Below are 12,371 nucleotides of genomic sequence, written 5' to 3' on the forward strand. Positions count from 1 at the left end.
AAGAATATCGACAGGGCCGAAATTTGAACCTTAATGGACCCTAATTTTAGGCCCATAGACAGTCCTGTTTGCAGGAAATGCAAGAAACGACCCAGTTGAAATTCCTGTGTAGGGGCCTTCTTGGCCTCACACCACGCAACATATTTACGCCAAATGCGGTGATAATGTTTTGCGGTTACTTCCTTTCTGGCTTTTACCCGAGTAGGGATGACTTCTTCTGGAATGCCCTTGTCCTTCAGGATCCGGCGTTCAACCGCCATGCCGTCAAACGCAGCCGCGGTAAGTCTTGGAACAGACAAGGCCCCTGCAGTAGCAGGTCCTGTCTTAGAGGTAGAGGCCACGGTTCGTCCGTGAGCATCTCTTGAAGTTCCGGGTACCAAGACCTTCTTGGCCAATCCGGAACCACGAGTATAGTTCTTACTCCTCTCCTTCTTATGATTCTCAATACTTTCGGTATGAGGGGCAGAGGAGGGAATACATACACTGACTGGTACACCCACGGCGTTACCAGAGCGTCCACTGCTATTGCCTGAGGGTCCCTTGACCTGGCGCAATATCTGTCCAGTTTTTTGTTTAGACGTGACGCCATCATGTCCACCTTTGGTCTTTCCCAACGGTTTACAATTTGGTGGAAGACTTCTGGGTGAAGTCCCCACTCTCCCGGGTGAAGGTCGTGTCTGCTGAGGAAGTCTGCTTCCCAGTTGTCCACTCCCGGAATGAACACTGCTGACAGTGCTATCACATGATTTTCCGCCCAGCGAAGAATCCTTGCAGTTTCTGCCATTGCCCTCCTGCTTCTCGTGCCGCCCTGTCTGTTTATGTGGGCGACTGACGTGATGTTGTCCGACTGGATCAACACCGCCTGACCCTGAAGCAGAGGTTTTGCTTGAATTAAGGCATTGTAAATGGCCCTTAGTTCTAGAATGTTTATATGAAGAGATGTTTCCATGCTTGACCACAAGCCCTGGAAATTCCTTCCCTGTGTGACTGCTCCCCAGCCTCTCAGGCTGGCATCCGTGGTTACCAGGATCCAATCCTGAATGCCAAATCTGCGTCCCTCTAGTAGATGAGCCCTCTGAAGCCACCACAGGAGAGACACCCTTGTCCTTGGCGACAGGGTTATCCGTTGATGCATCTGAAGATGCGATCCGGACCATTTTCCCAGTAGATCCCACTGAAAAGTTCTTGCATGGAATCTTCCGAATGGAATCGCTTCGTAAGAAGCCACCATTTTTCCCAGGACCCTTGTGCACTGATGCACTGAGACCTGTCCTGGTTTTAGGAGGTTCCTGACTAGCTCGGATAACTCCCTGGCCTTCTCCTCCGGGAGAAACACCTTCTTCTGGACTGTGTCCAGAATCATTCCTAAGAACAGTAGACGTGTCGTTGGAATCAGCTGCGATTTTGGAATATTTAGAATCCATCCGTGCTGACTTAGCACTACCTGAGATAGTGCCACTCCGACTTCTAACTGTTCCTTGGTTCTTGCCCTTATCAGGAGATCGTCCAAGTAAGGGATAATTAAGATGCCTTTTCTTCGTAGAAGAATCATCATTTCGGCCATTACCTTGGTAAAGACCCGAGGCGCCGTGGACAATCCAAACGGCAGCGTCTGAAACTGATAATGACAGTTTTGTACTACAAACCTGAGGTACCCTTGGTGAGAAGGATATATTGGGACGTGGAGATAAGCATCCTTGATGTCCAGCGACACCATATAGTCCCCCTCTTCCAGGTTCGCTATCACTGCTCTGAGTGACTCCATCTTGAATTTGAACCTTTTTATGTAAGTGTTCAAAGATTTTAGATTTAATATTGGTCTCACCGAGCCGTCCGGCTTCGGTACCACAAATAGTGTGGAATAATACCCCTTCCCCTGTTGTAAGAGGGGTACCTTGATCATCACCTGCTGGGAGTACAGCTTGTGAATGGCTTCCAGAACTGCCTCCCTGTCGGAGGGAGACTTTGGTAAAGCAGACTTCAGGAACCGATGAGGAGGAAACGCCTCGAATTCCAGTTTGTACCCCTGTGATACTACCTGTAGAATCCAGGGATCCACTTGCGAGTGAGCCCACTGCGCGTTGAAATACTTGAGACGGGCCCCCACCGTGTCTGAGTCTGCTTGTAAAGCCCCAGCGTCATGCTGAAGACTTGGCAGAAGCAGGGGAGGGCTTCTGCTCCTGGGAAGCGGCTGCATGGTGCTGCCTTTTTCCTCTTCCTCTGCCCTTGGGCAGAAAAGAGTGACCTTTTGCTCGCTTGTACTTATGGGAACGAAAGGACTGAGTTTGAAAAGACTGTGTCTTTTTCTGTTGATGTGAAGTAACCTGGGGTAAAAAGGTGGATTTTCCAGCCGTTGCCGTGGCCACCAGGTCTGTTAGACCAGCCCCAAATAACTCCTCCCCCTTATACGGCAATACTTCCATGTGCCGTTTGGAATCTGCGTCCCCTGACCACTGTCTGGTCCATAATGCTCTTCTGGCAGAGATGGACATTGCGCTTACTCTTGATGCCAGGGTACAAATATCCCTCTGCGCATCACGCATATATAGCAATGCATCCTTTAAATGTTCTATAGTTAACAGAATATTGTCCCTATCCAGGGTATCAATATTCTCAGTCAGGGAATCCGCCCATGCGACTCCAGCACTGCACATCCAGGCTGATGCGATTGCTGGTCGCAGTATAACACCAGTATGTGTGTATATACTTTTCAGGATATTTTCCAGCCTCCTATCAGCTGGTTCTTTGAGGGTGGCCGTATCAGGGGACGGTAACGCTACTTGTTTAGATAAACGTGTGAGCGCCTTATCTACCCTAGGGGGTGTTTCCCACCGTGCCCTAACCTCTGGCGGGAAAGGGTATAGTGCTAATAACTTATTAGAAATTAGCTGTTTTTTATCGGGGGAAACCCACGCTTTATCACACACCTCATTTATTTCCTCAGACTCAGGAAAAACTATTGGCAGTTTTTTCACACCCCACATAATACCCGCCTTTGAGGTATTTGTAGTGTCAGAAAGGTTCAATGCCTCTTTCATTGCCGTGATCATGTAACGTGTGGCCCTACTGGACATTACGTTTGTCTCGTCACCGTCGACACTAGATTCAGTATCTGTATCTGGATCCGTGTCGACCCACTGAGGTAGCGGCCGTTTTAGGGCCCCTGAGGGTGTCTGAGACGCCTGAACAGGCACTAATTGATTTGCCGGCTTTCTCATGTCGTCAACAGTTTTTTGTAAATTGCTGACATTATCACTTAATTGCTTAAACACAATCATCCAGTCAGGTGTCGACTCCCTAGGGGGTGACATCACTAACACAGGCAACTGCTCCGCCTCCACCTCATTTTCCTCCTCATACATGTCGACACACGCGTACCGACACACAGCACACACACCGGGAATGCTCTGATAGAGGACAGGACCCCACTTAGCCCTTTGGAGAGACAGAGGGAGAGTCTGCCAGCACACACCCAGCGCTATATATATACAGGGATAACCTTATATAAGTGTTAATCCCTTATAGCTGCTGTTAATCTAGTTATTTGCTGCCAAAATGCCCCCCCTTCTCTTTTTTACCCTGAATCAGATGCAGTACTGCAGGGGAGAATCAGGGAGCCGTCCTTCCAGCGGAGCTGTGAGGGAATAATGGCGCCAGTGTGCTGAGGAGATAGGCCCCGCCCCTTCACAACGTCCTTAACTCCCGCTTTTTTGTGTAAAATGGCAGGGGAAAAAATACATCCATATAGCCCTGGAGCTATATGTGATGTATTCCTTTTGCCAGCTAAGGTATATGTGTGTTATATTGCGTCTCAGGGCGCTCCCCCCCAGCGCCCTGCACCCTCAGTGACCGGAGTGTGAAGTGTGCTGAGAGCAATGGCGCACAGCTGCGGTGCTGTGCGCTACCTTAGTCTTGAAGACAGGATGTCTTCTGCCGCCGCTTTCACCGGACCTTCGTCTCTTCTGGCTCTGTAAGGGGGACGGCGGCGCGGCTCCGGTGACCCATCCAGGCTGAATCTGTGATCGTCCCTCTGGAGCTAACGTCCAGTAGCCTAAGAAGCCCAATCCACTCTGCACTCAGGTGAGTTCGCTTCTTCTCCCCTTAGTCCCACGATGCAGTGAGCCTGTTGCCAGCAGGACTCACTGAAAATGAAAAAACCTAACTAAACTTTTATTCTAAGCAGCTCTGGAGAGCTACCTAGTTTGCACCCTTCTCGGCCGGGCACAAAAATCTAACTGGCTTGGAGGAGGGTCATAGGGGGAGGAGCCAGTGCACACCACCTGATATCTCAAGCTTTTATTTTGTGCCCTGTCTCCTGCGGAGCCGCTATTCCCCATGGTCCTTACGGAGTCCCAGCATCCACTTAGGACGTTAGAGAAAATTATAATTCATGTCGACCTTTTGACCTGTCGACCTAGAACATGACGACCTAAAGACCCTGTCGACCAATAGTGGTCGACCTACTTACTGTCGACCTAAAGACCAGATCCCGTGGTGCTCATATAGGATTGTCATTCTCCTTGCATTTAGCTGAGAAAGAGGAAGACGTACATGGATCTGTTTGGGGTTAAGAGTTTACTGAAGTGCTTCTTTCTGGGCTTTGGAAATACCCCTGTAAATCAGTCTGCATTCAGCTTTGTGGGGATTTGGATAAATATAATGGAAACAGTAAAACATCACATCACAGATCACACGTGCTTCCGCTTTGTAACCCTCTATCTTTCATTTAAACCTTTTGAATTTTCTCCTAAAATACTATTAGGTTTAACTGAATTTATGTGTTAAATTAATCATGAAAGTGAGGGGTTCACAGAGACGTCTTTATTACATGTGTCACATTTTAATGTAATATAGAATGGTAGCTGCTCAATCAATCCAGTCATACCCTCCAGGCCGTGAAAGGGAGTGGTTATTGTACACAAGAAACAAACAGGGGGGGGGGGGGGTTTCCCCAGCACACCACACGGTATCTAGAACAAAACCTGAACACTATACGGTAGCAGAAAATTTAGAGGTCACCATCAATACACAGCCTCTCCCATCCTACCAGCCCAGTGTCTCCCTGTCTTCCCTTCCCAACCAGCCCACTGATCACATCTCACTGCCCTCCCAACTAGAATCCCCCAGCCAGTCCAGTCACAGTGACCCTCCTCATTCAGCCAAGTGTTCCCTCCTCCACCACTATCTCACTGCCCCTTCTCATCCTGCCCAGTGCCCCCATTCATACAGTGTTTCCCCCACCCAGCCCAAGGTACCCCATCATCTCAATGACTCCCCCATCGCAGTGTGTACCACCCTGCCAGCCCAGTGTCTCCCCTCATCTTTCCCCCAACCAGCACACTGCTCCTATCTAACTGTCCCTCAGCAAGATCCCCCCAGTCGGTCCAGACATAGTGCCCCCCTTACTTAGCCCAGTGTACCCCCTCCCACCACCATGTCACTGTCCCCATTCCCATCCAGCCCAGTGCCCCCCAATATATCGCCCACTGTCTCTCCCTGTCACCCACTGCTTCTTCATCTCCCACTATCTCCTTATGTCATCTCTCACCTGTTATCCTCTCCCTGTCACCCACTGCCTCTTCACGTCATCCTCTGTCACCCACTTCCTCCCCTCCCCCTGGCATTGCCCACTGCCTTCCCCTGTCACCCATTCTCTGGGGTCACCCACTACCTCCCCCTGGCATCGCCCACAGCCTTCCCTTGTCACCCATTCCCTAGTGTCATCCACTGCCGCTCCCCTTCATACTCTACGTCACCCAATGCCTCCCCTTGGCATTGCCCACTGGCTTCCCCTGTCACCCATTTGCTGAGGTCACCTACTACCTCCCCCTGGTATCGCCCACAGCCTTCCCTTGTCACCCATTCCCTAGTGTCATCCACTGCCTCTCCCCTTCATACTCTATGTCACCCAATGCCTCCCCCTGGCATTACCCACTGACTTCCCCTGTCACCCATTTGCTAGGATCACCCACTGCCTCTCCCAGACATCACCCACTGCCTCTCCCTGACATCACCCACTGCCTCTCCCTGACATCACCCACTGCCTCTCCTTGACATCACCCACTGCCTCTCCCTGACATCACTCACTGCCACTCCCTGTGTTCATAAAAGCAGTCTGAGATTGATGTGAGGAGCTGAGCAGTGCTGTGTGCGGGAAGAGGGGCCAGAAGGGGGAAGAGAGGACTGTCACTCAGAGGCCAGACACTGGGAAGAGGTGCCTGGCTGTTGCTGCTGAAGGGAGTGGGCGAGGACTGAGGAGGAAAAGGTTGGCATGAGTTGGGAGAGGGTGAGGAGAATGGCATAAGGGGAGTGGGTATACAAGAGTGATAAAAACAACATTTCCTTTGAGGCCTCCCCCTTGTTGCAAAACCACACCCACTTCTGTGGAGCGTGTGTGTAAAAGAACTCTTCCCTCTCTTTTCCTGCCATGTTGCCCCGCTGTAATTTTTTTCTGGATCTGCCCTTGCCCCTTCTCATGTACATTATATCCTAAGGGGTCATTGATTAGTACACGTGTTAGGCAAGAAAAAAAAATGTATTGGGAAAATGTTTATCTATTGTTCAACATAGTCCCCTTTTAGCTCGATACACTTGGCCCAACGATATTCCAAGTTTTTCAAGCCCTCCAAAAAATAGGATTTGTCGAACTCTGCGAAAGAAGCTTCAGTTTCGGCGATGACCTCCTCGTTTGATGCAAATCTCTTTCTGCCGAGCCATTTCTTCATGTTTGGAAACAGGAAGAAGTCGCAGGGGGCCAATCTGGAGAATACGGCGGATGCGGCAGCAATTCGTAGCCCAATTCCACCAATTTCGCTGTGGCGACATGGGACGAGTGTGCCAGCGCATTGCCGTGGTGGAACAGCACTTATTTCTTTGCTAAGTGGGGCCGTTTTCTCTTCAATGCTTTGTCGAATCTTCCCAATAATTGAGCATAATACTGCCCTGTGGTCGTTCTTCCCTTTTCCAAATAGTAGATGAAGATTATGCCTGTCAAATCCCAGAAAACGGTGGCCATGACATTCCGGCTGATAGAACCGTCTTCGCCTTCTTTGGTGCACGTTTGCCGGGTAAAGTCCACTGTTTTGACTGTTCCTTCATTTCTGGTGTGTAGTGATGGATCCATGTTTCATCAACAGTCACGAAACGGTGCAGAAACTCTTTCGGATTGCGCTTAAACAGGTGAAAACACTGCTTCAAAGTGGTCATTTGATCCCGCTTGCTGTCCACCGTGAGCAAATGCGGCACCCATCTTGCCGATAGCTTTGTCATGCCCAAATGTTCATGTAGGATATTCTGCACACGTTCAAATGAGATGCCTACGATCTCAACAATCTCTCTGATATTCACTCGCCGGTCTGCCAATACGATATCATGGATTTTGTTGACCATTTCATCCGTAGTCACCTCAATTGGGCTACCGGGACGCTCGTCATTGAGGACGGATGTGCGACCACGCTTGAATTCATTGAACCAATATCTGATGGTTGTCATCGAAGCTAAAAGGTCCCCAAAAACGGCTTCCAACCTTTCTTTGATTTCCTCACACGTCTTCCCATCCAAAAACAAGAATCTAATCACTGATAGGTACTGCACTGTCTCCATAGTTAGAAAAAACTCAAACTTGCTCACTTCCAACAGCTACCAAAACAAAAGTACACAATTAATTTATCTGAAATTCTGACAGTCGTTGTTTGACAGATGACACTAAATGATGATATACAGGTTTGACATCAGTGGCGCCATCTGTCTTCAAACACGGGTACTTATCAATCACCCCTAATCAATGTTATCTCCCTTTTCTCCACCATTGCCCTGCTATATACGCTAAAACCTAAACGTTTAAACTATCACTATCCTTTGGCTTAATAAGTGTAAACGTTTCTCTAATTGTCTACCAGTTTGTAAGGTTTACATGCTGTAGGGGTTTCATGCCAATTTAACAATTTGTTTTATTGTTTCGTTTGTAACTATCGGTGTTTATAAATAAAACATTTAAAAAAAAATGCATGGTGCAGGTGAAATATTACCTGTGGATTAGTGGTCGCATGGCTCCAAAATTTAGTATTACCCTGATGGCTTCATAAATAGGCTAATTTATTTCTCTCTTTATTTAAGTATCTATTCAATCCTGTACAGAGTTAAAAGGAATAAATAACTGAATCACTTACTTTTCAAGTTCTGCATTAAGTTCCTCTTCAAATTTCCGAGCAAGCTTTGTGGCAGTCTCGTCTTTCCACTTGGCCATGTTCCTCTGTATGGCTCGCAGCTCGTTGTCCTTCTCCCGGAGCTGCTGCCGCAGAGACTGGGTGTTTGCCCCATTGGAGTCTCTCAGCTGGTCGTGCTGCAGATTGGTGATTTCTTCTATATGCTCCTGAGAAACAACATCAGGGGATACCAAAGGAAGAGGTTATATAATGACAGAATAAAGCGTGTGTCTTTCAGTTGGGCCGGTCAGAACAGGCTGCGTCATTCTAAATTATCTGCCAAGCAACGCAAGCAAGGAAATATCTCACTTTATAATGTCTCAGGGTAAAATACCAAAATAAAAATGTATATAATTCTGAATGTACAGTATGGCTGATTATCTTTATGGTAAATGCAACAGACCCTCCGCCTTTGTGGTTCTGTATCTATGTTTGTGTCCTACACAGTGGAAGGAGAAGTCTCTCCTTCCACATATATAACACTTTCACTCCTCAGGTATTTTGCATGTCAGTGGTAATATCCATGTTTTTGTGCATTACTTATAATACACCATAAATGTAAGGTGTCTATACAAGCAGACAAACAATTTGGAAGCTGCTCAATCATCCCTGGAGATAATTGTATATCAGGTGCTGGAAGGGGGAGGGGTCACAGACAAACAACAGACAAAGAGGGGGGGGGGGGGTGCAAATCCCCACCCCTATATTCCCTTCCGCACACTGAAAATTACCTGTAACCATCCCTGAACCTATCTGGTAATAAAATTCAGAGAATTAGTCACAAATGTTTGCAAACACATGTTTAGCTGCTGGCTACTTCACGGCATCTCTGATACAGCAGTCCTAACCTACATAATAGCAGTGCCCACATAGGGCCATGTAATTTGTCACAGTAGGCCTCATGATAAAGGCTATTACTAAAACACTTCCAGACAGAGAGCTAACTTACTCGGGAGCCACCCCCAGGATCTCCCATTGGCACTACAAGGAACAGCATGCCTTCCAAATGCTGCTCCCATTCAATGCCTCTTGCACACAAGCAGACAAACAATTTGGAAGCTGCTCAATCATCCCTGGAGATAATTGTATATCAGGTGCTGGAAGGGGGAGGGGTCACAGACAAACAGCAGACAAAGAGGGGGGGGGTGCAAATCCCCACCCCTAAATTCCCTTCCGCACACTGAAAATTACCTGTAACCATCCCTGAACCTATCTGGTAATAAAATTCAGAGAATTAGTTACAAATGTTTGCAAACACATGTTTAGCTGCTGGCCACTTCACGGCTTCTCTGATACAGCAGTCCTAACCTACATAATAGCAGTGCCCACATAGGGCCATGTAACTTGTCACAGTAGGCCTCATGATAAAGGCTATTACTACATTTGTGACTAATTCTCTGAATTTTATTACCAGATAGGTTCAGGGATGGTTACAGGTAATTTTCAGTGTGCGGAAGGGAATATAGAGGTGGGGATTTCCCCCCCCCCTCCTTTGTCTGTTGTTTGTCTGTGACCCCTCCCCCTTCCAGCACCTGATATACAATTATCTCCAGGGATGATTGAGCAGCTTCCAAATTGTTTGTCTGCTTGTGTGCAAGAGGCATTGAATGGGAGCAGCATTTGGAAGGCATGCTGTTCCTTGTAGTGCCAATGGGAGATCCTGGGGGTGGCTCCCGAGTAAGTTAGCTCTCTGTCTGGAAGTGTTTTAGTAATAGCCTTTATCATGAGGCCTACTGTGACAAATTACATGGCCCTATGTGGGCACTGCTATTATGTAGGTTAGGACTGCTGTATCAGAGAAGCCGTGAAGTGGCCAGCAGCTAAACATATGTTTGCAAACAATTGTGACTAATTCTCTGAATTTTATTACCAGATAGGTTCAGGGATGGTTACAGGTAATTTTCAGTGTGCGGAAGGGAATATAGGGGTGGGGATTTGCACCCCCCTCTCTTTGTCTGCTGTTTGTCTGTGACCCCTCTCCCTTCCAGCACCTGATATACAATTATCTCCAGGGATGATTGAGCAGCCTCTAAATTGTTTGTCTGCTTGTGTGCAAGAGGCATTGAATGGGAGCAGCATTTGGAAGGCATGCTGTTCCTTGTAGTGCTATTGGAGATCCTGGGGGTGGCTCCCGAGTAAGTTAGCTCTCTGTCTGGAAGTGTTTTAGTAATAGCCTTTATCATGAGGCCTACTGTGACAAATTACATGGCCCTATGTGGGCACTGCTATTATGTAGGTTAGGACTGCTGTATCAGAGAAGCCGTGAAGTGGCCAGCAGCTAAACATGTGTTTGCAAACATTTGTGACTAATTCTCTGAATATTACCAGAATGGTTCAGGAATGGTTACAGGTCATTTTCAGTGTGCGGAAGGGAATATAGGGGTGGGGATTTGCACCCCCCCTCTTTGTCTGTTGTTTGTCTGTGACCCCTCCCCCTTCCAGCACCTGATATACAATTATCTACAGGGATGATTGAGCAGCTTCCAAATTGTGTGTCTGCTTGTGTGCAAGAGGCATTGAATGGGAGCAGCATTTGGAAGGCATGCTGTTCCTTGTAGTGCTATTGGAGATCCTGGGGGTGGCTCCCGAGTAAGTTAGCTCTCTGTCTGGAAGTGTTTTAGTAATAGCCTTTATCATGAGGCCTACTGTGACAAATTACATGGCCCTATGTGGGCACTGCTATTATGTAAGTTAGGACTGCTGTATCAGAGAAGCCGTGAAGTGGCCAGCAGCTAAACATGTGTTTGCAAACATTTGTGACTAATTCTCTGAATTTTATTACCAGATAGGTTCAGGGATGAATACAGGTAATTTTCAGTGTGCGGAAGGGAATATAGGGGTGGGGATTTGCCCCCCCCCTCTTTGTCTGCTGTTTGTCTGTGACCCCTCCCCCTTCCAGCACCTGATATACAATTATCTCCAGGGATGATTGAGCAGCTTCCAAATTGTTTGTCTGCTTGTGTGCAAGAGGCATTGAATGGGAGCAGCATTTGGAAGGCATGCTGTTCTTTGTAGTGCTATTGGAGATCCTGGGGGTGGCTACCGAGTAAGTTAGCTCTCTGTCTGGAAGTGTTTTAGTAATAGCCTTTATCATGAGGCCTACTGTGACAAATTACATGGCCCTATGTGGGCACTGCTATTATGTAGGTTAGGACTGCTGTATCAGAGAAGCCGTGAAGTGGCCAGCAGCTAAACATGTGTTTGCAAACATTTGTGACTAATTCTCTGAATATTACCAGAATGGTTCAGGAATGGTTACAGGTAATTTTCAGTGTGCGGAAGGGAATATAGGGGTGGGGATTCGCCCCCCCCTCCCCTCTTTGTCTGCTGTTTGTCTGTGACCCCTCCCCCTTCCAGCACCTGATATACAATTATCTCCAGGAATGATTGAGCAGCTTCCAAATTGTTTGTCTGCTTGTGTGCAAGAGGCATTGAATGGGAGCAGCATTTGGAAGGCATGCTGTTCCTTGTAGTGCCAATGGGAGATCCTGGGGGTGGCTCCCGAGTAAGTTGGCTCTCTGTCTGGAAGTGTTTTAGTAATAGCCTTTATCATGAGGCCTACTGTGACAAATTACATGGCCCTATGTGGGCACTGCTATTATGTAGGTTAGGACTGCTGTATCAGAGATGCCGTGAAGTAGCCAGCAGCTAAACATGTGTTTGCAAACATTTGTGACTAATTCTCTGAATTTTATTACCAGATAGGTTCAGGGATGGTTACAGGTAATTTTCAGTGTGCGGGTGGGGATTTAGGGGTGGGGATTTAGGGGTGGGGATTTAGGGGTGGGGATTTGCCCCCCCCCCCCCCCCCCCTCTTTGTCTGTTGTAAGGTGTCTATACAACCAATTATGATAAGGGTGAGGGAAGGAGAACACAGCTGGGATTCATCTCTCTGTCCTGCTGGGATTCATCTCTCTGGCCTGCCACCATTCTCCAAAAATCTTTGCAAAAATAATCCCATAATCCCAACCAACACAATTCATGTATAAAATAAATGTACGCTACCAGCAATTTAAAAATACCCTAAAAACTGTATTTTCTATACTAAAAGGCATACAAAAGTAAGAAGACATAGTAAGATGATGAAACATGGGGAATCCTGCTGATATTACTATTCTCCTATTTCGCACTCACGCTATTGAGGCTTTTTCCCAAATCTGGACCAGA

At 47.5% G+C, this 12,371-nt stretch overlaps 1 protein-coding gene across 1 annotated transcript in view; it reads right to left on the minus strand.

The window, feature by feature from the left end:
• Positions 1–12,371, minus strand: part of LOC135064304 (trichohyalin-like) — a 242,588-nt gene that overhangs the window by 13,509 nt on the left and 216,708 nt on the right. The window contains exon 25 of the mRNA XM_063964273.1: positions 8,169–8,371. Coding sequence (XP_063820343.1) covers positions 8,169–8,371 — 203 coding nt within the window. The remainder of the gene's footprint in view (positions 1–8,168; positions 8,372–12,371) is intronic.

The sequence above is a fragment of the Pseudophryne corroboree genome, chromosome 1 (assembly GCF_028390025.1).
Source record: "Pseudophryne corroboree isolate aPseCor3 chromosome 1, aPseCor3.hap2, whole genome shotgun sequence".
Classification (NCBI taxonomy): Eukaryota; Metazoa; Chordata; class Amphibia; order Anura; family Myobatrachidae; genus Pseudophryne; species Pseudophryne corroboree.